The sequence below is a fragment of the Mustela erminea genome, chromosome 2 (assembly GCF_009829155.1).
Source record: "Mustela erminea isolate mMusErm1 chromosome 2, mMusErm1.Pri, whole genome shotgun sequence".
NCBI classification, from domain to species: Eukaryota; Metazoa; Chordata; class Mammalia; order Carnivora; family Mustelidae; genus Mustela; species Mustela erminea.
The window spans coordinates 132,821,338-132,846,601 of NC_045615.1; the positions used below are offsets into that span (position 1 = coordinate 132,821,338).

The 25,264-nt window shown below is 40.3% G+C and overlaps 1 protein-coding gene and 1 long non-coding RNA gene across 5 annotated transcripts in view; one reads left to right on the forward strand and one right to left on the reverse strand.

The window, feature by feature from the left end:
- The window catches only part of ATP8A1 (ATPase phospholipid transporting 8A1), a 237,954-nt gene that overhangs the window by 26,396 nt on the left and 186,294 nt on the right, over positions 1 to 25,264 (reverse strand). For all 4 annotated transcript variants that reach the window (XM_032334198.1, XM_032334197.1, XM_032334199.1 and 1 more), the window contains 6 exons: positions 20,124 to 20,198; positions 19,896 to 20,018; positions 16,557 to 16,635; positions 11,023 to 11,084; positions 8,774 to 8,830; positions 7,696 to 7,803 (listed from right to left, as the gene is read on the reverse strand). In XM_032334198.1, the coding sequence (XP_032190089.1) occupies positions 7,696 to 7,803; positions 8,774 to 8,830; positions 11,023 to 11,084; positions 16,557 to 16,635; positions 19,896 to 20,018; positions 20,124 to 20,198 (504 nt within the window). The remainder of the gene's footprint in view (positions 1 to 7,695; positions 7,804 to 8,773; positions 8,831 to 11,022; positions 11,085 to 16,556; positions 16,636 to 19,895; positions 20,019 to 20,123; positions 20,199 to 25,264) is intronic.
- LOC116585034 overlaps positions 1 to 25,264 on the forward strand; it is a 31,230-nt gene that overhangs the window by 2,482 nt on the left and 3,484 nt on the right. The window contains exon 2 of the long non-coding RNA XR_004283444.1: positions 8,606 to 8,727. This is a non-coding gene — a long non-coding RNA (uncharacterized LOC116585034). The remainder of the gene's footprint in view (positions 1 to 8,605; positions 8,728 to 25,264) is intronic.

Genomic DNA, 25,264 nt, shown 5'->3' on the forward strand with positions numbered 1-25,264 from the left:
TAAAGCCTCTGCCTTCGGCTCAGGTCATGATCTCAGGGTCCTGGGATCGAGCCCCGCATCGGGCTCTCTGCTCGGCAGGGAGCCTGCCTCCTCTCTCTCTGCCTGTGTCTCTACCTAATTGTCAAATAAATAAATAAAATCTTAAAAAAAAAAAAGTCCTGATTTGCTATTATAGTTGTCTCTCCACACCTTTCTCTGCTTCATAGTTTTCTTTTTTTTTTTTTTTTTTAAAGATTTTATCTATTTGAGAGAGAGAGAGAAAGAGCAGGAGCAGTGGGGAGTAGCAGGCAGGGGGGAGAGGGAGAAGTAGGGCCCCCAACCCCCAAGTAGGGAGCCCGGCGTGGGGCTTGATCCCAGGACCCTGGAATCATGACCTTAGCTCAAAGCAGAGGCTTAACTGACTGAGCCACCCAGGAGCCCCTGTTTCTTAGTGTTTCCTCACAGTTTCTCTTTACTTGGGCTTGGAAGCGGCTATGCCGCCAGCTGCCTTCAGCACTGTAGAAGTCTGGCCTGTCTCATTTACTGCAGGGGCACGAGGCCTGGTGACCAATAGCGTGTTTTGCTGGATGGGTTCCCAACTGCTGGCTACTGAAGAACATGTGACAGACTTCAGGGTCCTTGTTCCCTCCAGGCTACTCGGCTAAGCACAGTCATCTTGGATGAGACTCTACTGTATCATAATACTGCCCCACCCCATCTGCAAGGGCTGGTCTTGTGACCCACAAATGAGCACATGCCATCTAGGTAATTAAAAGCTGATAGATGAATAAAGACTATTTTAACCAGGAAACTCCTCATGTGTAAAGTAATTCATCGTCTTGGCCCAGTGGCCAAGTGGTCAATGGCACAATTTAGGAAAATCGTATCACTAATGTAGTTTATTAATACCTTTCCTACAGGGGTGACACCAAAGAGTTCAACAAAGATTTTTATTGTTTTTCAGAGGGACTTTACAAACCTCAATCAAGAGATCTGAAATTCTGTAAAACACATGCTTGTTCCTTAACTTCAATTTCCTCCGGTAGTTTTATAGATCCCTTAGGCCAGGGAGAGCAGGACCAGATGGTGTTGGGGAGTGCTTTACGCTGCATGTCTGCAAAGCCACGATAAATTTAAAAGTTTTGCCGATACTAAGCTTCTGGTATTCATCGTGATATGAAATGATCCCTGATGTATGTACTTTGCTTTTTAGTTTTTAATCTGGCACACTCATCATAGTGACTACACTATTTTCTTCTGGAAATTAAAACCAAACCAAACCAAACCATACCAAGCCCAGTAACATCATCTAGACAAGTCGGAAAAGCAGGCTAGCATATGTTTATGTAACATAGCACTTCTCCCCAGGGTCTACCTTACCCCATAAATTGTTGCACTGGTGTGAAAAAATACAAGTCAGGTCCGAAGGAAAAAAAAATCCTTCTCTTAAATCACAACCATATTTGTGAGAGGAAGAGACAGCGACATATTTAAAGTCGCAGCCAAGCCTGTTGCACTATTTTCTTTTGCTTTTTCCTCTCCTCTGTAATTTCTTACTGTTGCATGCTCTACCTTTGTATAATCCACCGTTCCCCTGCCCTGATGTCAGCATTCCCTCGTAACAGATAATCATGTCCATAATCCCAGTTCCTGGGATACTTGTTAATCATTAGCATCAAATCACTATTCTGGACCGAGATGGAGAATTACTCTAATGGAAACAAAGTGCAAAAGCTATAGGAAGGAATGTTCCCAAACGGCGACACCCTGCCCACCAACTGAGAGCCACCCAGTCTGGCTGTAGCTGGAGTCATCCAAGACGGCATTCAACTCTGAGATATTTGGGGAACCATTTTTGGAACTTTGTGCATGTAGAATGTGCTGAAGGCAGGGGAAAAGAATCGATCTGATGGTGTGAAAAGAACCCCCGATTTGTGGGAAGAGCTAGTATAGCTCTTGAGGACGGCTGATGATAGAAATAATACATACAGACAACAGGCTTCGTCTACCAACCGGATGCACCTACTTTGATGGTTGCCACTCATATGAAAAAGGCATCTCACGTCCTTAAGGCTGATGAGGCGGGAGGAAACGCCTCCGTGGAGAGGGATGAGACAAGGGAGAGAAACATAGAGGGCACAGAGAACAGAGGACAGAGGACAGCGTGTAAGGAGATTGAACGCAGACGCTGCATTCCCGTCTCAGCGCACTCACAAGCCACGAGAACTTGCGAACCGTGTGTAACAACTCTGTGTCCGTGAAATGTACAATTCCCCATGTTGCCGTGAATGCCCAATAGTGAAGGCAAGGAATGTGCTAAGCTGGCGACTGACGAGGCCCTATTACTATCGGAGTGGAAACTGGGAATTCTCCAATGATAATGGGATGATTGGGTTTTCGATTTCATAAGCATCTTTTTTAATATGATGGGTATTGGTTATCTTAATACTGTGGTCAAGAAGAGGCCAGGATGTGAAGTGAGATGGCATTTCTAATTATGGTTTAGGGGGTAAGGTACATGTCTGAAAAGGCAGAATTAAAAATCTGCGTGCTTTTGAAAAGAGATGGGAACATGTCCGCACCTGGCTAACTTAGGGAAACTGATCAGGGCTGTGGGTATCCAGGGGAATAGCAGCTAAATCAGGGACATCAGTGGAGTGCAGGGAAGATGGCTGCAGGAAAGAAAGAAAAAAAAAAAAAAGAAGAAGAAGAATTTCCCACCTGGGGGTAAAAAAGAGCCAGGGCCCAAAGAGAAGGTATTTAGATCCTTAGGATGTTAGAGGAAACCAGGAAGCCAGTGGATTTGAGAAGACCTGGGATGAATTCTCTGGGCTACCTGCTATCACTTTGCCTACCACAAAGGTTTATTATTACATGGATTTAAATAAGTCAAGCGGAGAAAGACAACTATCATATGATCTCCCTGATATGAGGAAGTGGTGATGCAACATGGGGGGTTAAGGGGGTAGGAGAAGAACGAATGAAACAAGATGAGATTGGGCAGGAGAAAAACCTTAAGTCACTCTTAATCTCACAAAACAAACTGAGGGTTGCTGGGGGAGGGAGGTTGGGAGAAGGGGGGTGGGGTTATGGACATTGGGGAGGGTATGTGCTTTGGTGAGTGCTGTGAAGTGTGTAAACCTGGTGATTCACAGACCTGTACCCCTAGGGATAAAAATATATGTTTATAAAAAATTAAAAATTAAAAAAAAAATAAATAAAACAAGGAATGCCGGAAATCACACACAGCGCCTGCTGCACATGCTGTGTGCACAGTAAATGTCGGTTCCCTTCCTGTCCCCTCTCAGCGTTGCAAGGATTCTCTTCGAACGTGTTGAGAGAAACAGCTCTGTCTTCAGACGGGGCTGCAAAGATGAACTAAGAATGTAAATTGGACAGGACTAGACAATCCTGATCTATGTGTGAACACGAGTCCATCTGAATATAGAAGCATGAGACCTGTACCCGTAAATTGCCTAATTTGCGTAGGGCACCCTGACAGCCCGTGAACTAGAACAAAACAGCCTGTGCCCTTGCGACAATTCAGATGTTCCTCTGGAGGGAGCAGGGTGAAGAGGAGGGCACAGAGATCTGAATCTTTGGTGCTGGAAGGCAGCCTTGGAGGTGCGGATGACAGATTCTGCCAAAGTGTCCCCGCCGGCCACCGGGCACAGAAAGAGGTGGTTAAATGAGCTCAGCCTCCTGTTCTGCTGCTAGACATCATGACCCACTGGCTCTCCAGATGTTTGAAAGATGCACTTTTTGAGCCAAAATCTGCCCCTGTGTCTTCTCTGTGTCTCTGTTTTCTCATCTTTCAACTGGTTATCACAGGTTTTCCATGAAGAGCCAGTGACCTGAGGACAAGCATATCCTGATGAAGTTCATGGACGACATGATGGGGTCTGCCTTGCTTTTTTTTCCTCTTACTCCTCCCATGCAGGTGGCCGGCAAATCCCATCTGCTCGACCTTTAAAGGGGATTTGGAATCTGACTACTTACACCAGTGCCATCCGCCTGGCCTACACCAACATCTTCTCTCACCTGGGTTACTGCGATAAACTTCCTAAATGGTTTACAACACAGCAGCCCTGGTCCTGCCCCGAAAACCCAAATCAGATCCCAATACCTCCCTCTACAGTCCCTCCAGTGGCTCCTGATCTGACCAGAAATAAAAGCCACAAGGCTCTGTGGGGAGCAAGACTGAAAGTGTTGGCTCTTGGTCCCCATTGCTTGCTATATTTTTTTCTTTATATACTTCTTTCCGCCTATAGATTTCATGTCATGGTATTGTCTTCTTCCACTAAAAAAAGGAGGCTGAGAAGTACATGAATTTTTGTCTATTTTATTCACTAATGAATCCACAGTGTCTAGAACAGTGCCTGACACTTTGAAGAACGTCAACAAATTACTGGTAAAGTGATGACTGAAGGAATGTGTATGAAGTACTTAGAGAAGTTCTGGGGATATGGTGTTTAAGACACATGAGGTATTAATGGTGGCATTATTTCTCCCAGATCTTGGCTGCCTTTTTGAAGAACTTCTCTGTCCTGTTGATGCCACACAGTGTAGTGCCCTCCAAAATACCACTTGAACCAGGATGGGGGAGCTGGGCTGCTCTTTTCAGTCTGACTCCATCTCTCATAATTCTGTACTATCCTGCAGGGCTTTTAGGCAACCAAGACAGACATACATATTTAATTAATTGTTTTGTTTTAGGAAGAATTACTGTCACATTAGTACAGGATAGAACTGGAGTCCTAGGGTACAGTGTGGGGAATCAGACACCGAGGCTGTGTGGTGGTTGTGACAGAAAGTTACCACACACTACCTCACAAATCCTGTGGAGGAACCTTAAGTCCTGGGGGCTGCCCCGGGCCATGTTTCATTATGTGGATTACATTAAACACATCAGATTGAGGAAGGCTAAGATTTATACTGAGCCCGATATTATTTGTAGTAATATATTACTATAGGTAACTCTCAGTAATATATGTAATATATAATAGTATTTTGCTATGAAAGTTAACAGATGCATAAGTAAATTTTATCCAGGATGGCTGGCCAATTTTATACACACACACACACACACACACACACACACACACACAGATATTGGTAAATAAATGAATTTTTCATATATTTGCATGTTTGTATATATGCATGTATGTATGTATCTGGCTATACTCTTTTTTTTTTTTAAGATTTTATTTATTTGACAGAGAGAGATCACAAGTAGGCAGAGAGGCAGGCAGAGAGAGAGGAGGAAGCAGGCTCCCTGCTGAGCAGAAAGCCCGATGCGGGGCTCAATCCCAGGACCCTGAGATCATGACCTGAACTGAAGGCAGAGGCTTTAACCCACTGAGCCACCCAGGTGCCCCCTGGCTATACTCTTTTTTTAAAAAAAAGATTTTACTTATTTCAGAGAAGAAGAGAGAGAGAGAGAACGAGCAGGAAGAGGGGCCAACGGGGAGGGACAAGCAGACTTGCACTGTGTGTGGAGCACAATGCGGGGCTTGATCCCAGGACCCTGAGATGATGATCTAAGCTGACATCAAGAGGCAGCTGCTTGACCCACTGAGCCGCTCAGCACCCCTGTTTCTGGCTATACTCTTGATTGCAAGATAGGATTTTAAGCTTAGAAAAAATGTAAACCTAAGGGTAGTTCCTTCTTTCTGAAAATAACTGGATTATAGTAGAACTAGTGACTCTCTACATGTAGTATGAATGTCCAACATTGAGTATTGCAAAAAATATTTCTTGGGATCCATTGCTCCAGGCCCAGGAAACAGCAAATGTGGACTCTCTATCCCGGAGAATCGGAGTGGCACACTTGTTAAACCCTGCCTTGGGAGTTGTTGAGAGGCTCATTTACCCACATACACATATATCAAAATGCTTTGTAAGCACTAAGTACTACATAAATTTAAAGTATTTTCTTTGAATAAATTCAACTGACTTACATTTTGGACAAACCAGTCAAGTCTATAGGTAAATTAATCCATTCTTCATATTTTCAATGGAGCCCCAGCTATTTAAACATTATATTCAAAGCATCAGGAGTAATAAAACAACAAGAAAAAGAACCCCTGTTAGCACTTCCCACTGTATATGAAGTGAACAGAAACGTGATCGAGTACTGACATTCATTTCACTTCAAATTAAACACAGCATCACCGCAAGTCCCAAGAGATGATATTAAGTTTTGTGTTTGGGTAATACCAGGAATTCTACAGGCAAGGCTAGAATTATATTTGGTTGGCAAGAAGCCAATCAAACTTCACACTTGTTCTAGAAGTAGGTGGTCAAAAACTCTGTTCTTGTCATCAAAAGCTGTTGGCTTCAGTTGCTTAAACTATCTGAATCTCAACATCTCTCGGGTCCTTCATCTCGAAGACAAAGCATTAAGAAACAAGATAAAATGAGGTCTTGTGAAAATGACATTAAGTTGAAATTAACCTGAGGGAAAAGCAGGTTCAATCAGACAGAGCCCATCAAATGGACACAAAGAATAGAACCAATTTTTCCAAGTGGCATCTTCAGACATATACGGTCTTGGATTTTATTTCTTCAGGGAAAAAGGGCTCAAACCAAGGTAGGGAGGAGGTGTGTTCATAGCTTTCTCTCTGTTTTCCTCAAAATACATGCTGTAAATCTGCTAGAGTTCACAGTACATGTTTCAAAAGCGGCCTTCACTTTTGGTGGAAGGAAATACTTGTTCCTTGATATGTCTGGTTTCGCTGTAATAGTATATAATGCCTCTCTCTAATAAATTTAACCACAAAATTTTTTTCTTAAAGTGTGTCTGCATTCTGCTAATTTATAAAAAGCAGGATGCTGTCAGATAAAATTTCATGAAAATGATCTATAAACCAGACTGTCAAAAGTGAAAGGTACTCAGGCGGTACTTAGGGGCAACAAATCCATGGAAACCACTGGAAAGCTTTCCTGAGGCTGCAGGACAACAGTGTAGGAATGGAGCTCACATTTCCTTGATTTGCAAGTTACTGTGAGGTCACAGGAAATCCTGAAATGTTTTCCACATTTTCTTTTATACATTTTATGTCAAATTTCCTACAATTGAAATCATAAACCTTCCTACTGCTGGAATCTCTTCTGAAGGAAAGGAGATCTTGTGACACTCCCCCATGAACACCTAATAACTCAATTCCTACCCGTGTAATAAGAAACTGACAGACAGGATTGAAAATGGACTGTGATAAGGCCGCACCGTCAGATGCCCTAACTCGTTCAAAATGAAAACCAAACTGGTATCATTTAAGAAGACTCTCAGAAAGTACATTTAATCCAGTGACAGTAGACTTTTCTTTAGAATAAGAGATAACGGAAGAAATGATAGACTGTCCCAAAGACGTAAGCTTGCCATTTCCCCAGATTGCTTCTCCAAAATGTATCTGTGGATTTACGGTCTAATTTTAAAATGGCATCATCTGGGTAGAGATTCTTAACATGATTCAAGCCCCCGACGACCATTGTTTATGGTTCTAGCTATGCTTATGAAAGGATAAGTCAGATTTAAGTAAAATGTCCAAGTGTAAAATAGTCCCTCAAGATTTATCACTTGCAACCATGGAGTTTAAGAATAGCTTTTAAATGGTCAAATACTATTTTGACATAAATCCAAGCTGAACAATTAGGGCTCACTAATGAGTACCAATTTTCCAGATTTGTCTGTCATGAGTGATGGGGACACCTTACCTCTCCTGACATATCGGGGGCCATCGGAACGGCAGGCCACAGAGACGAGTAGATGCCAAAAAACACCACCCAGAGTGCGATGCTGCCCCAAATCGCTATGTGGCTGAACTGCGAAAGAAGGGAAAGTGAGATACGAGACTTCCAGGGAGACTGAGTGTACACACACACACACACACACACACACACAGCTTTTGCAAATGCCCTTATTACTTTTTTACTACACCATAAAGTATTCTTTCTAGGAATTTCTGAATAATGATGTGTGTGTGTTTTAACAGGATGTTTCATCGGTGCTAATGCTAGTGTCTTCCCCAACAGCTAGGATGTTTGCGGGACTGGCATTTCCATCTCTTCCCTCTCAACCTTCTTTGGGGGCCTCTCTCCTCTGATTCTCCTCTTTTTTTTTTTTTTTTTTTTTTTTTTTAATCTGCTACCATCTTTAACCTCCTTTATTTTTGCTTTGCACACTCTCGCCTAAAGTGGCTAGACACCACCTGTGAGAACGCTACCTGGATGTCGGGACTGTCCGATCCACGTCTCGTGGGCCCGTCTTTTCCCTGCGCATCAAACCTTCATTTCCTTTTGTTTCCTGGATCTCTCTACCTGGATGTGAATCTACTTCAGAACTAATGTTCTAAAATGGAACTTGTTTTTATCCTGACTGGATATTTAGAAACGTCCGAGGACAAATCTTTTGCTCATATTCCCAGTTTTCGAAATCATTTTCCAATGGGTTTTCTGTGGAATGTGTCTTGTGACATGCTCTACTAAGTAAGGTTCTTAGTCAAGTTTTGGAAGCCTCTCTCCTTCCTGGGATAGTCACAATAATATATTAAAGGTTCTGAAAATCTTGTGGTCCATAAACTCATGTGAGGTTTTTTTTTTTTTCCACTTGCTGTTTCCAAACTAGACACACTAGAATTCCTGGTTCCTCCCCCTCCACCCAAGACCCCTCCCAATGAACAATCCACGGAAGAAGGGTACAGGGATACATAAAGGAAGAATGAAGAACAACAATGTTCGTGATAACACGTAAGTAAGTGAGACATGCCTCGGTTGTGGTTGGAGATGCTCTTACCCATGTCCAATATGATGTCTCCAATCCAGCTTTCAGACACACAGTTATCACCACAAACTAAAACAGAACGGAAAATGTTATGTTATTTCATAAATGTGTTAATTCAAATGGCTAAAAGGGAGGTTTATAAAGACCAGGCATCATACAGTGAATGAGACTATGGGACTGGCCGATGACTCAGCTTGCTTTGTATGTCTATCTTGCAATGACACAGGTGCAGGGTGCCTGCCCACGATGGCCATGACCAGTCAGAAGGGCCCAGAACAGCATCCTACCACCGTCCTCTTCCCCTGCACACCTTCCCAGTCCATCCACGAGGCTTCTGTAGATTCATTTCTGAATGAGGAGTATATGTCTGCAGTAACTTGGATTTTCAAGCTTGCTTCAATTGTATATCATCTGTAACACTTAAAGCCCCTACTTTCCAAATTTTAAGGATAAATCCTAAAAGTAGTATAGCTGGATATTTAGAAACCTAAACACTTACTCTGTAACTTGACTTACTTACAACCCTACAGATCAGGACATAAAAGCCTGTTAATACCCTCCAGGATGTACACACCCATTACCATCGCTAACCCTGCTAATTCCGAAGTAAGGGCACTAGGTTTAATGAATGGCCCTGGGTTTTCCAGAGGGTAGGGCCACGGTTAACTGGACTTGCCCTGGAGTCAGACTGTTCGCGGTCAAGGCTCCACCATTTATCAGGTGTTTTGGTTAAGGTACAGGGTGATTGACATCTGTGTCTCAGCTTCTTCATCTGTAATATGGGACTGGTAATGATCTCCTGCCTCAGAGGGCAGGGAGTATAAAACACAAGAGCAGTGCATAGCACTGTAATCTGTTAGTAGCTATTTACAATTAAAAATAAAATTTCAAATACTGTTAGTAGTCAACGGAATTCTGGTCACTTCCGGTAGTTGGCAGTGGTGGGAGTGAGAAGCAGGCCTAGCACAGCTGGACGAGAGGCGCTTGAGGGCCTTGTTCTAGTTCAGGTTTGCAAAGAGCATTAGGGCCTTCCCCATGGGGTCAGAGAGTGAGGCTCAGGGGAGGCTTTCTCAGCAAGATCTCTAAAGGCAATTTAGGATTAATTCTGTAGAAGTTAAACTTTTGTGAGAATGTAAGTACTCATTAACACTCTAAAAAGAAGTTCAAAACTAAGAGATACAGTGTGACATAAAATTAATAAACTTAATTTGACATAAAATTAATACTCCTGAGACCAGAGTATTTTAACGTGTCCTAAGAGACGTCGTTGCTCTATACTTGGATTAATTTCTAAACTGACTCTATCGAATACTCATTTCTGTTTTACACTCACGTTGCAGGAGACCAAGTCACCAGCCCTCCAAACATACTTTTCTTTTCTGTTACTACTTCCGTGGGTGGAGTCAACGGAAAGGAGAAGCCCTAGAAAATAACTTGATCCCTCTGTTATTTAATGGCCTCAATGTCCCATCATTCAGTTATTTAAACACCATATTATGGTTTTTCTCCCAACTAAGTCAGCCATGCTGACAGCCGCTTATTATTTGGAGCAGCTCCCCACCTTCACTCGGGGGGCACAGAGAGGGACACGGAATCAGAGGAAGGAACCCTGGCCTGAGGATTCAGTGTTGAAGGTTGTAGTAAACTTATCAGACACCAACTATGTGACCTCGGGCCATAGCATCCAAGTAGTGCCTTTTTTCTAAGGGAAAAGTGGTCTTAAGACATTTTTTGGCCCTTTATGGCAGGAACGGGCTTGCACTCATGTGTGTGTCCTCTGTAAGTGTTTGGATAATGACATAACACAGTGGGTGCCATGCCTTGTGTGGATGGAATGTCCCCAAAGAGTAATTCCTCTCCCATTTTAGTTATTGTGAGACTCTAGAATCATTACTGGTTAAACACCCAAGAACAGTATGATAATATTTGCCATAAATTCAGGAAAGCCAAAAAAAAAAAAGTATTAACAAGGGCAGTAAAATAAAAATGAAGAAAAAGAGACAAGGAAGAGGAAAAGGGGAAATGGGGGTGTGCTAAGAGGAAGGAGGGAATGGCAACAAGTCCTGTCAAGTCAGTGAGCCTAAGTGACATACTAATAACCTCATATAATCTCTTAATAGTCAAAACATTTTATTTCATTTTTAAAGGGAAGTGCAAACAACGCTATGTTCAGACATGCACATGGTTAAATTTGACAATAAAATGAGCACATATGAAAGGATTGATTTTATATACAAGCTAGGCAAATGCTCTGTACTCACCGTGTAAACAAAGTTTCCCAACAGCAGATAATCAGAGGTCTTCCCATTTCCAAATACATTACCTGCATGACAAGAAGAGAGGCTCATTAGAAGTGGAAACCAAAGAGATCCTTTCAGAATTCTTTCAAAGATAAACCAATTTATAATTGTTGAACAAAAGAAGGAGAACCAAAAAAAAAAAAAAAAAAAAAAGAAGAAGGAGAACCAAGTGTCACACCATGGAATCAAACGAGGCTAATTAAAGAAAAAAATTATAAGAAGTCTCACAAAGTTGCTATAAATGTGGGTCACAGATTAAAAACAATTTCCAATGACCAACATGAAGGAGGAAACCTGACTTGTTAACTGATTCTTAGGATCCATGAGGTGGAAAAAAAAATAAACAAAACTAATTGTTCAAGGAAAGCCTAATTCTACGGGTATTTGAGAAAAGGAAACATCCCGAACCTTAATAAAGAACTTTGCTAACAATATAGATGAGGGTCTCTGGGAGACTTCTTACTTTCTCTCAATGAAGTTGTTGGCATCAGACCAAAAGGGATTCATAAATGCAAATCACGGAAGACTGAAGAGAACCGATATGGTTCCAGGCATATGGCTCATAGAAGGTTTGGCTGAATTAAGGTGCATATTTTGAAGTATTTTGTTATCCAGCAATGACTAAGAACTGTGGGTTTACATGAAGGGTGTGGTAGCCAACAAAGAATCATGATTACTGATAAAAGGATAAAAAATTAAAAATAACTGAATAATGAAATCTTTGGCACCACGGAAACATTTAAAACCCATGGCATATGCAGTACAATATCTTATGCAAATATTCAACAATTCAACAATGTTTATTCAAAATCTCATATGTAAGGACAAGCTATGTTAGAATAAAGTATGGGACGAGACAGGCAGAGGGGTACCGGTATGAAGAGAAGGAATAGTCCGTTGAGTTTGGGAGACACAGACCAGGCTTGGTTCTGTGACTAGTTGTGTCATGTTGGTTTATAACTAACCTCCAAGGGAACTCAGTTTCTTCACTTAAAAGATAGAGTGAAACTACCTATGCCCTGGAGGGGTTTTGATATTAAAATGAGATTTCCTATGGGAGACGCCAAGCCCAGTGTTCCAGTGCTGGGTGCACACGTGGCAGACACTCCAGGATGTGTCCCTACCCTACTCTAGAGTTTTTGGGTTGAAGTAGGGCTGGTAAGCAGTAATCTAGGAGACTCCTCTGTAGTGGTATTCCCCGATTAAGGATACAGGATTTGATGTGCTATGTCTTTTTTTTTTAAAGATTTTATTTATTTGAGAGAGTGAGTGAGAAGGGGGCGAGGGGCAGAGGGGGAAGGAGAGGAAGAAGGAAAGAATCCCAAGCAGAGTCAGTACAGAGCCCGACATGGGATTTGATCCCACAACCCTGAGATCATGACGTGAGCTGAAACCAAGAGTCAGATACTCAACGGACTGAGTCTCAGGTGCGCCTTGAGGTACTGTGTCTTCTGAACACACTGTTTACAAACTCGTATCTGCCATGAATCTGCAAACTTCTATACAACCAAACTAACATACTCAGAAATCTACAAAATTAACTGAAGGTGTCTCATGATCACGTCCTGACTTCCATGCTTTTACGCTGGTCCTTTAACCAGTGTATACAGGTTATCAAAAATAATCACATTCGGGTCCAGGGAAGCCTTCTGGTCATGACTGGTTTACCATGAAGAAGTCGAAGATTCATTTCAAGGTCACGTAGAGAAAGAAACGAAAGAGCCTACTGTAGGGATTGTCCGAGTCAGCATTTGGATGACTGAGGTAAACCATTCATTCTCATACTTTCTGGTCTCTAGACTCCTTTACACTTAGGAAATTATTGATGATCTCCAAAAACTTTTGTTTATGTTATATCTATTGATATTTACCAAGTTATAAATTAAGGCAGAATATTAAAAAAAATATACTGACTTATCTAAAGATAATAGTAAAAAAACTCCATCCATAGAATATAAAAACGGATTTTATAAGTAGTATTTGCCCCAACAAAAAAAGTTAGTGAGGAAATTGGCCTTGTTTTCTATTTTTATAATCTCTTTAATGTCTTGCTCAAGAGAAGGAAGCTGGATTCTCATATGCTGGTTGAAATATATAAGGGAAATTCAACTTCACAGAGAGACGGAGTTATAACAGAGGAGTGTTTTAATGATCTTTTCTCCTGAGTGTGGCTACTCTTTGAAATTACATCAAAAGTCGACAAGTAGTTTCTTAGAGGTCCGTTACAGTGTGGAGCCTGAAACTGTACCGTGAAGTTACAGTATTCTATTACACTGAAACCAATGGCTCCCCTTGATGCTTTGGGTGGGCCTTCAACTCATGCAGGATTCTTTCTTTCTTTCTTTCTTTTTTTTTTTTTTTTTAAGATTTTATTTAGTTATTTATTTGTCAGAGAGAGGGAAAGAGCACAAGCAGGCAGAGTGATAGGCAGAGGCAGAGACAGAAGCAGGCTCCTCACCGAGGAGCGGAACTCGATGCCAGTATCCTGGGATCATGACCTGAGCCTAAGGTAGTGAGTAGCTTAACCAACTGAGCCAACCTGGCAACCCTTAGGCAGGATTCTGTAACCACATGAGAGCAGCTGGTGCAGGTCACAGCTCAAACGGTCCACAGGACATCCTGTCTGGTGGACCTCACCGGTGCTCAGAAGGGCTTTCTGCTCACTTCTCCTTGTGTCACACAGAATATTCATGAGATACGCATCAGGTTTCAAGATGGAACAGAAGTCTTAGTTTGACAGCTTCTTCGAGGGCATTCTTATGTGACACTGACTTTTGTTGTTGCTTCTTTAATTTGGTGCATGGCAGGGAGGACTATCATGTCCACGAAGGATTGGAATCACTATTTATGCCAAGGCACCAGCAATTTTACCCACTCTTGCTTTTGTATCAGCCGCAAGACAAAAAAGTAATGTCTGGATAGTACTATGCAAATTTTGAAATTTTGACCTCAGGTACTCCAAGAAGGTCATCATGGATATTTCTGAAGGTGTCTACAGGCCATACTTTGGGAACCACCGAAGCGAGTGAATTAATGCATGTTTAGCTGCACTTTATAGACTCAAACATTTCTTGTGTACCCCATCCTTTCAAAAGAAAAAAAAATGCAAAACCTCTACTTATTTAAAAATTAAAAACAAGGTAAAGAAAACCCAACAAACCCCTCAACAGTAGAATGTTAAAATGTAATTTACCCACATATCATTCATGTCTTAAGAAGAGAGACCATGTGTGCTCTGGACTGGGCTGGATTTGGGTTCTACAGGCGGCACATTTCATGAACTGCCCCCGCTGAAGGTAGTGAGCTTGGGCAGTTTCCCAGACAAAAGCAAAGAGAGCCCCAGGATCTGCTCTCCAGGAGCTGGAGTCACTTGGGATTTCCTTTCAAACCCTGTCACTGTGAAGGCGTTTTACGTGCTATTTGGCTGGAGAGACTTTTGATATTGAATTTCCTTTTTCCAGTTTAGAATGTTGAAACAGCAAGCGATGGACAGGCCTCGTCTTTCATACCTATATTGATTTTTGCAACCTGAAAAGAAGCCTTACCTAGAGAAATTGTCTAAGGTCCCATATGATACCCTAGAGTTCAATATCCCATGGTTTCGAAGAGCGGAAACCATCTAAATGTCCCTCAACAGAGGAATGGATAATGAAAATGTGGAAAATCCACAGGAGGGAATATCACTCATCCGTAAGAAGGAGTGAGGTACTGATTCATGCTGCAGCAACATGGATGAAGCAAGGCCTCATATGACATGATTCCATTCTTAAGAAATGTCCAGAATAGGCAAATTCACAGACAACAATTACTGGTTTCCAGGGACTTGGGGTGAGGAGCGATGGGGAGTAACAGCTAATGGGCGTGGGGCTTCTTTATGGAGTGACAGAAATGCTCTGGCATTGGATCGTGGTGAATTGGTACAATTCTCTGAATATACCAAAAAACCCACTGAATTATATAATTTTAAAAGGGTGAATTTAACGGCATGTGAATTATAGTTAAAAAAAAAAAAATCCACTGTGGTTCTCCTGGCCTATTGAAGTCAACAGGCTGTGTTTTAATTGGATTTTTCTTACTACTCATTTCCATGGCTTAGAACATGAGAAGTATTTAGTGTACCAGGAGAGAAATTATTAAAGAAATGAGATGAAAATCTCTGATTTGGACACGAAGGGCCCTCCCTGTAACTCTCACCCCACGCAGGCCCCGTGCCCCCATTAACTCAGGGGCAGGTTCCCAAGCGCTGATGACTAGCTAGGCTCTGTTCTAAGTCCTGCAAATACAACGCTGAACTACACAGTTCTCTGCTCTTCAGGAGCTTTGACACTGACGGGGAGAGAGAATAAAAACTGAACAAATGCCTCACACCCTGATAGGTAAAGATAGCCTCAAGAAGATGAAGGATAATGAGGGGAAGACATGGGAGTAGAGAAGGTGGCTCTCTGGGAGCACAAGCCAGGGGGTGAGGGGGAGATCCGGTGGGACTCCCTGGAGGAGGAGGAGGAAGGAGGAAGTGTAGGCAAGTGTCAGGCTGGAGGACGGAGGGGACCGGGGCTGGGGGCTGGAGTGGGATGGTACATGGCAACACCGGTGGCGGGATCAACCACGGTGAGGGCTGTGCATTTCGTTCTAAACTTGACAGCGAGAGGCACCCGGTCTGATTTACATTCTGCAAAGACCACCTTGCGGAATAGACTGTAGGTCGGCAAGAAGGGACAGACAGCACACTCCTCTGGGGGCCATCGTTAACTCACAGCCAGGGGAGGTAAGGGCCGGGACTTCTAAAGGACACACAGATCCTCCGGCAGGGCATGTGCCCTGTGTTTAATTCCTGTAGTTCGGGAGCAGAGGCACAGAGCAGCCGGCTGCCTTCCTCAGGATTTCAGGGGAAGGTCGGCTCAGGGGACCCAGCATCCCAGCAAATCTCTTTTGTCGAGTGGCTACTAGATCATTTTTATGGGCATAGGAAATTCACCGTGCTCCCCTCTCTCAAGACTAACAGAGTAAAATCACTCCCTCAAAACAAGCGGAGGGAAAGCTTGCACTCTAAGATGAACCTAAAAACATATTAAAAAACCTCCTTCAAAATACCGGCTCACGCGTACTTGAAAACATGAGCATTTTTTATCAGGTTCAGTATAAAGAGTTTGGTGCAAGCCTTATACGTGAGTTAAATGGACCACATAAAATATTAGCACTATTGTCTTCAAACTATACATCAGCGGAGGGGGGAAAAGGAGTCCTAAAATTTAACTCTCTGCAAGTTTGGAAAACATGAGAAGTGGGAAGAAAGGCTTTGCATATATTAAATCACTTTGCTCCCAAAGGAATAATAAAAATCTTTAGAGTGTGTACAGCTTTTGGATGCATGTATTTTAGGTTAAGGAAAACAGCATAAAATGAAACTGCTATAATTTTTAACCTATATTGACAATGAGTTATTTTTCTAAAAATGTAAAAAGTCATCTCTTAGCATTCATATCCTTTGTACTTACCATACTGAAGGGCTTTTAGTGGAAACCAAAACAGAATAACTGAGTGGAAGAGGCCATTTAAACAATGAACCCAGAAAACCTGAGGGAAAACAAAAATCCATGAGAACCATTTGCGATAAACTAGCTCCGTGAACTCTGACCTTTCTTTTTATCTGTGAGCTAGATTCACAAAACGTGTTTCTGTCGGGCCACCACTGTGAATTAATAGAACTGACAGACACTTTCTGCCTCTTAGACCTTCATGGGTCATTTATTTATTTTTATGTTTCTCAAAATGTTTTTTCAGCTTCACTGAATTTTTTTTTTTTTTTTTTTTTGCTTTTTAAAGACCAAGTATTAAAAGTTTAAATTTCTGCCTGAAAAAGAAAGTAACAGTTAAAAGAAATGTAGGTAGGTCCTGCAATTCTTTAGGTGGGACTATTTTCATAATTCTCAAAGAACAGACTTTTGAAAAGACTAATTTAGTGAAACCCCTACTTTTTGTTTCCCATGTGCAGTAAAAGTGTACACTTTTCAATGGTAAGAATCTAATACATTCTTTCTCTCTCTCTCTCTCCCCACCTCTCTCCACACACATGTACTACATACCAAAAATAACAGGTATACCATAAGGCATATAATTTCTTAAAGCAACGTTGCTATCACTGAATGAATTTACAAAAGGCTTCCACAATTTTTAACATCAGTCAACATGGAACTTCCTACAATTATAACATCACTGAATAGTTATTCCGTTTCTGTATCTATTGTATTTTAAGAGCAAGGGCGCTTGTATTGCTGGTCTTTTCTTTGTAGCAGGGATGGGAAAGATTAAGTTATCGAAAACCTGTTTAGGATTTGAAGAGCTGCGGCTTTGTCATTTAAAAGTGCTTCTCGCAAGCAAAACTTCCGCTAAATAAAATTGGCATGTATTAATAGTTTGAAGCTGTTCCAACAACAGAAATTAAGTTGCCTGCCTCCCAAAATTTTCCACCGTGATCTCAATCTCCTTTGTTAGTTGGCCGCGCCACACTGGATTGTATGATCTAATTTACGCTCCAATACGTTACACATTTGAACTTGTGTTACTCATTAACCTTTGTCTCTTCTCCTCACTATGTCATTACCACAAGTTTTTATTTGACAGAAAGCACAGGTGGGTGCAAGAAAAATTAGTTCTACTTTTCCATTTTCTTGACCGATACTTATTGTCACATGCTAATCCTTTAACCCCTGTCACGACCTCAGAACCTCCGACCCTTTTTACCATAACAAACGTAATCATCATCATTCAAGGCAACAATACTTCTACACTGGGGACCCACGGCAACTGCTGTGTAGACAACTATGCATTTTGTCGCCATTTGTCCCTGAATTTTAAAACACTTAGAAGGGATTTAATCGAAGATTTTTCACTGAAATCATTAGAAAATCCACAAGCGCTATGAAAAAATGGTTGGCAACTTATGTATAAATATTCAAAGGATAGAGAAGTTGCATAATCCTTTTGGGCTGATCTGATGACTTTTCAAAACACATGGGCTCCGCAGATAATGAAATACTTTGTAAACAATAAAAGAACAGCAAAGGACGCGAGGAATGCTGCTTACACATCAAAACAACAGGCTGCCTTTTCCTTGGCCCCAAGACCGTCCAAGCTGCCATGTGCAAAGGGTATGAAAAGACGTGACTTTCCAGGAATGGCTCTGGATGATCCTGCGGCGATCACTTTATGTTTCTAAGCAAGACTTCCACGGCCAAGTCTGTGGCTGGGAAGTTAATTCTTGAGAGAGCATTGTGGAGCCTGAGCTATGGTAGACTGGATACTTGCGGCTTTGAGACAACTGTCCAGTTCAGTGAGAATTACTGTGAGGATGCCAGTAGGCCTGGAACTTTCTCAGCTCTCAAATCACCTTTTCAGGAAAACAAGAGCTCACAGTCCATTGTATCTGTCTGGACTGTGTCTCATGATCCCTTGAAAATACCAACCACAGATAACAAAAAACATTACAGCAAAGTGGTGCAATTTAATACAAACTAGACATCATAAATAAGTGTCAGAACATCCCCAAATAAAACCTTAAAAAATAAAAGACAAGATGCACAGATATTGCATATTGTAACTACTAATTGTTTTAAGAGACCATTAAAAATAGTTTTCAGAATGAATGGTCTGAGATACTTCTCAGTTTTTGTTTTTCTTTAGTTTTTTGTTTTTAATTAACCAAGTTCAGTTATTTAAAACAATGTCAACAAGTTGCGGGTCCACCCCTGGGCATGCATGCCTGGTGAGGTCAGGAAGACGTCGTCTCAGAAGACGAATAACGTGGAGGCTATCAACCAGGCGCTGTCATTTACAGCTTTGAGGAGCTGAAGCACCTGTCTGCTTTATTATCTTGGTACACTGAGAAAAAACATCAGCTGAGAGCTTTGAAAATTAATACACATTAAAAATATCCTACATTAACTGTCCTAAATTTGAAGCACTGATTACATCTGATGATTAGAAACACGTTAATAAACATGTGCTCTATTAGATGGGAAAAGTTCGGGGAAGGTGTACTCTGTTGCTTTTATTATAGTTTCAAAATGTCATTTGTTTTGACTGTGATAAAATTAACCATTTTTCTCCGTCTGAACAGAAACCTGAATTACTAAAAAGTGCCCGTGGAAAGACTTCAGAATCTAAACTTGGACGAAAATGAGATGTTTTTGTTGGTGGTGAATAAATACCAGGAGCCCCAAGGCATGACAAACAGTCCACAGTGTGTTATGTAGGATACAAACTCAGAATGCGCATTTAGATAAAATGTTAGATATTTTATCTTGTATTTAAAATCTGATGGGTTGGAAATACTGGGTGTTATGACTAAACGAGTTACGGACCAGAGAGTATAATGCAAACTAATATTCTAATGAGGTCAAAATGATTTCACAAAACAGAAAATTAATAAAGAAGGAGATTCCCTCCCACCCCATTCCACCCCCACTGCTTTATACATGTAAAGATGGGGCTTGTCAGTCCCGCAAGACTGAAAGACTGACTCCCGCGAGGAGTGAGCCTTTCCCCACAACACTGCAAAGATAGAAAGTCCGAGGGCCAAAAGGACACTCATGTCTGTCTTTCGGCCTCAATTTACTGCTGACTCACAAACCCTAGTGAACTGTGATTATGCATTAATTTTATAAGAAAACAAACAAATAAAAACCCGTCTGAGTCCCCCTCGGACGGAACTTTTGGCCAGTACGACTTGCCACGGTCAGAGCCCTGGAGTATGGAAGACCAGATGCCCCATGGAATTAAAACAGTGAAGCGAGTCCCACTGCCTGCCACAGATGTGCTGGGCCAGCGTATCTTACCTTGGTGTTGAAGTCCAGGGCATTCTGAGACGTTTTGTATAATTCAGGATACTTCAACATATTCTCTTTTCTGCATGATCTCTCAAATATTCCGAGAGTTAAGGGAGGCATTGCTGTAAACATCTGAAGGGCACACAATGGTCATTATTCCAAAGCAGCCTAATGCAGGCAGAACCTTTATCTCCAAGTGTTTAATAAAGCAGGAAGAATCAAATGCCTGAAACTCACCACATTATAAAGACCGATACACCATCTCTCGAAGAGGATCTGTCCAGAAAAGCCATTAACAAAGGCAAACCAGATCTAGGAAGAAAACAACCCCAAGGTTGTTAGGACACCAAAAAAAAAAAAAAAAAAAAAAAAAAACAAACAAACAAACCCATAAATGCATTGCTTAGAATCCCAAAACTCAACCTCTGCATAATGGCAGTATTAGCATAGGATTTTCACAACTTTCTTGGAAATGGCATGTCTCTGTTCTGCTTTCTAATTTGAAGGGATCCTTTCGGAAGGTATTTGTTATTTCAGGCAGAATTAGTTTCAGTCAAAAAAGAATCATATTAATAGGCAATCAATCATACATTTAAAAAAATGAAATATAACCTCACTTTCCGGAAGGCAGTTTAGGGAATATATTTTGGCTTTATAGTTTTAGAGCTTTAATTCCTTTTTAAAAGATTTATCTCTTGATAATTAAAGAGATAAGTATCTCTTGGTAATTAAAGAGATAAACTGTTGTTTTGATTATATGAAATAACACATTTGTTTAGAAAATGAAATTATTTCCTCCAATAATATAATCATAGTTTTCTTCTGTGTTGGCTACGTTCATATAGGTCATTTATATACACTCACAAATTTACCTTACTGGAAACCTACTGTATATAGTGTCATGTCCTGACCCTTTTCCTCTTAACATTACATAATATACATTTTATTAAGTGTTTTATATCCCTTAGAATGAAATTATAGATGTATATCCTCTATACATCTAGTGACTATAACTAGTTTGGGATACTTAGCTTGTTTCCAGTTTTTGCCTTTATACATAATTCAGAACTAAATATTCTTGTACAGAAATCCTATGCATCTCTATTTTCTAAGGATAGATTATTATTATTTTTTCTTGGTAAATAAAAGATTAAGGTATTATCGATATACAAGAGACTGCATACAGTTAACATACAATTTGGTAAGTTTGGACATATGTGTACACTTGTGAAACTGTCACTGTACTGAAGGTAATATACATATCCATCACCTCCAAAAACTTTCTTGTGCCCCCCCAAAGATAATTATTCGAAGTAGAATTAATGGATTAAAGTTTATAAACCTTTAAAGTGTTTCTTGATAATTACAGTCATCTGGAAGTGAAATTTGAATTTATGTATTAAAAATACTTGGTCACTTGAATTTATGCTTTGATTAGGCATAAATCTTCAAGTAATAAAGCATCATATTCTTCTGTATTTTGAAATTCTCTTCAAAACAGCAGTCTTAACTTTGGATACAAAATGAAAGGCAATAAAAAAAAATGAAAACAACTTTCTCTAACATGCTTAAGACAAATGCAAAATTAAAGTAAGTATTAGTAAGTCAGGAATACGTAGATTATTTTTAGGAAAGCCGATCTAAATGTAATTAAAAATCAAGTAGATATGGAAGAGTAAAAAGTCTAGCCCTGCAATGAGATTACTACGTGAACACATATACAAAACCAAAGCATAACAACAACAAAACCTGTTGGAGGACAGCAGTCTTGATGTGCCAGTCAAGTGAATTTTTGAATCAGAGTTGCAGGGACTTTGCTACACTTCACGTTTCATTTAACCTCATTATGGAAGCATGAATTGCTACAAATTCACCATTTATCAATATGTACCCAGGCTGGCCTCCCTATGAACAGCTTCTGTATCCACATTGATCTTTTTCCTTTTTATCATGGAAAGGAATGATTGAGCATATATAAAAACGAATGTCTGCTTCATGAGATGGAAAAGAAAACAAAGCAGCAATAGCACATGAAAAATAAGTCTGAATTGTGTTCAGGTTGTAACACACATTACCAGCAACAATCACAGAAGCACAGGAATCGGAATCAGATCTGAAATTCTTGCTTGCTTTCCTCCATCTATTTACAGAAAAAAATTGAACATTTGCCCTAGACAAGGAGCTAGGCCATTCATTTCTGCATGCTTTAAAAAAACTTGGCATGTTTATAGGAAGTTAAGTTAAGTTTATTCCTTAAGGTGGTGCTGCCGACTTTATTTATTTATTTATTTTAAGCAGAAGAAGATACAAGGTGACAATATGGGCTTTAATGCTCTCTGTTGTGTTTTCACTTCTTCAAATGTGGATTATGTAAACACGTATTTGTGATACTCCCGGTTGATGGTATGTTCTCTCTGAAGGGAACTGTGACTTATTGCAGCAACACATGCAAAGAACCTCTTTGAGCTATCTTAGTGTGTGATGGAAATATGTGGAATTTTTCAACACAAAGGTTCAAATTATGACCTCGCTCATCTATGAAGATGTGGTCCAATCATAGTTGGTCTGAAAAAGAGATGCATACCAAATTATCTAATGGATAGGACTTGGTTCAAAAGGTTATAGCCATAAATGTATCTGCAGTCACCAATGGTATATACAATGAGAAAGTTATGTTAAATTCGTGTGTGAGTGAACATTTGTAAATGTGAATGGTGTCCTAGCTGTGTCTGTAACATTTGGTGCGGATTCAAATGTCAATATGAGCTTGAAATTTAAGAACCTCCCTCAAATCAAGTAATATTTATAGAAAGCTTAACATTTAAAATAGTTTGCAAATAAATGAATACATTTTCATTCAAAGTTCATTTAAAAATGCCTAATTGAATTGCCTTATGAAAGAAATGCAGGAATTTTTAAGTGGAAATCTATCAACACATTTTTAACTTTTTACTTCTCCTATTGAAAGGTATGTGAACATGTTTTTACAAATTATCTTCCTACATTAAACAATTCTTACTCTAATTTCATTTTTTAAAAGAGGAGACATGACTAGAATATGAAACAGAATCCTTCAATACAGTACCCTACAACTTTATACAAATATTTTGACATTCAAGTTTATATATTTTAGAGGAGAAAAAGTTCTTTGACAGTGAAAAAGTCTACAGAAAGGCTGATTTCAAGCTCGTCTGATTTGTACTTAAAAGATATATTAGAAACACAACCTGAACTAAATAAAACAACACCTAACTGACTATAAACATATAAAAGCCCCTCCTTGGACTCAACAAGAACTATGGATGCAGAAAGAAAATTCCAGTCTTTCTCAGGAAGTATGGAGATTATTTAAATTCACAAGAAATCCATGTCCCAGGACAATGTGCTCAGAAAGTATCACCTCTTTGACTTTAATCAAAGCTTCTGGAATTTTGAAACACTCCACTGTTTTGGGATCTTACCAGGAAACCTGGATGTGACCAATCATTTGAAAGAAAAGGTCCTATTTTGCTAAGAAAGAGTCAGATATCTCAGAGGGGGAAAATTTCCTTTAGAACTAGCCGGTGATTTCATTGAACACCTTGGGCTACTGCTGGGCGGCCACCACAAGGAAGCATTTTATATGGAACCTGCCAAGTCTGTGTTTGTTTGTTTGGCTGTAATTTATGGCAACAGAGGAGCTAGATAGTGATGTTCCTGGCGCTACAGCAATGGGAAAAGCACTTGTTGCTGATAATCTATGAAACCCAAAGCATTCCAGGCCATTCCTTTATTAGCAAAGAAACTTTAGACCTGCCTCTCTTGGTATTATTTTCTGAGTTCCACGTCCCAGCAGAGGCGTGGCAGTCAAAGCTTCGCAGACTTTTCCCTCATGGAGCATTTCTGCATATTAAACAGCAGCTTATGAACAGTCAATGAGTCCTCTGCTCCCACGCCTGATCAGCACAAAAAACTGAAAGGGGAGATTGGAGACTGGCAGTTGTCCACACCAGAGACACCCAGCAAAGTGTTCTCGGTCTATTCACTCACGGGAGTGACATGAACCATTAACATCGGCAGAACTTGTTTTAGCAGGCAAATGCTGGGTATCTGGGAATTGATTTAAAAGGTCAATTCCTTTCCAAGACAGTTGAATTATATTCAAAATACATTTCTATAAAGTGCTAAAAGAAAAATACCTTAAAAAGGAGATTTCCCGTAGAGTTTAGGACTTACTTCCTTTTCCATGTGTAAAGAATTTGATTAGTGCTAAATATCTCATGAAGAGGCTTTAAATTCAAAGCCAAGTGAAATTTAGGGCTAATCTACCACAAATCGCATAACTCTGCATCTGAAACAGGGCGTGCAGTTTTAGTCTTTTCATGTGAGTTTAATATATTTTATTTCTCCCATTAGTACGTAAGTTTCGCCTGCTTCACAGTTGATCGTCAAATAATCTAGGCTTTTAAAAAGCAATGAGTTGTGCACTCATTTCATTTTATAAAATTAAATTTTTGTAAGCAGATTTATTGGTGCCAGTGGCTTTGAACTCCCTGTATCTTCAAAGGTATTTGTAAATAACTGTATAAACTGATATTCTTTTGAATATCAATGTTTGGGGAGAGAAGAAAATATAATTAGGAAATCTAGAACTATAGAGGGGATTGGGAATCAAAAATTATCATTTTAGAAAAGAATCACAAATTTACACATACAACAAAGAATGTATCTGTTTTTGGACCTTCTGAGCTATTTTAGAAGTGCATTTTGCTTCAAAACACAGACTATTCCAGACAAAATTCAGCAGTAATGAACAATAAGTTCATAGATTGTTTATGTGTCCAAGTACTTGATTATTTTACCTAATGGGCTGTAGCCTAATTATAGCATTTTTGTGACCAATAACTGAAACTGCCTGCATGCTTTGAAACTAACTTTCAATTTTCCTAGCTTGTCTCATCAGAACTATGATCAGTCAACATTTTAATAAGGAGATAAGCATTCTGACAGAGGCATAAAGAACAGGGGCTGAACGAAACAGACAGCAACTCCCAACTAACAATTAGCAGCGTAAATGTGAAATTCACCCATATTTTCTTTGTCTATAGTGTTACTTCTCTAGTGTAAAGTATGAGATATTATTTCCATATAGCAAATGGTTAGGTTGTGTCCCTCCTGACAGACTTGTAGACACAGCAGATTGGAGGGCAAGGTGGCAGAAACAGACGTGTGTGAGGGAGCCCTGGGCAGGTTTACGAGGGTGTGGGCAGGTCCTCAGGCGGCAGTACAACACGGAGGATTTTCTTAGCAAACTAAGGGGCCCTTATCACCATGCTGTGTACAGCAGCAAAGGAAGCCAGAAACTGGTAACACCTACTAGAGTTTAAGTATTACAATTA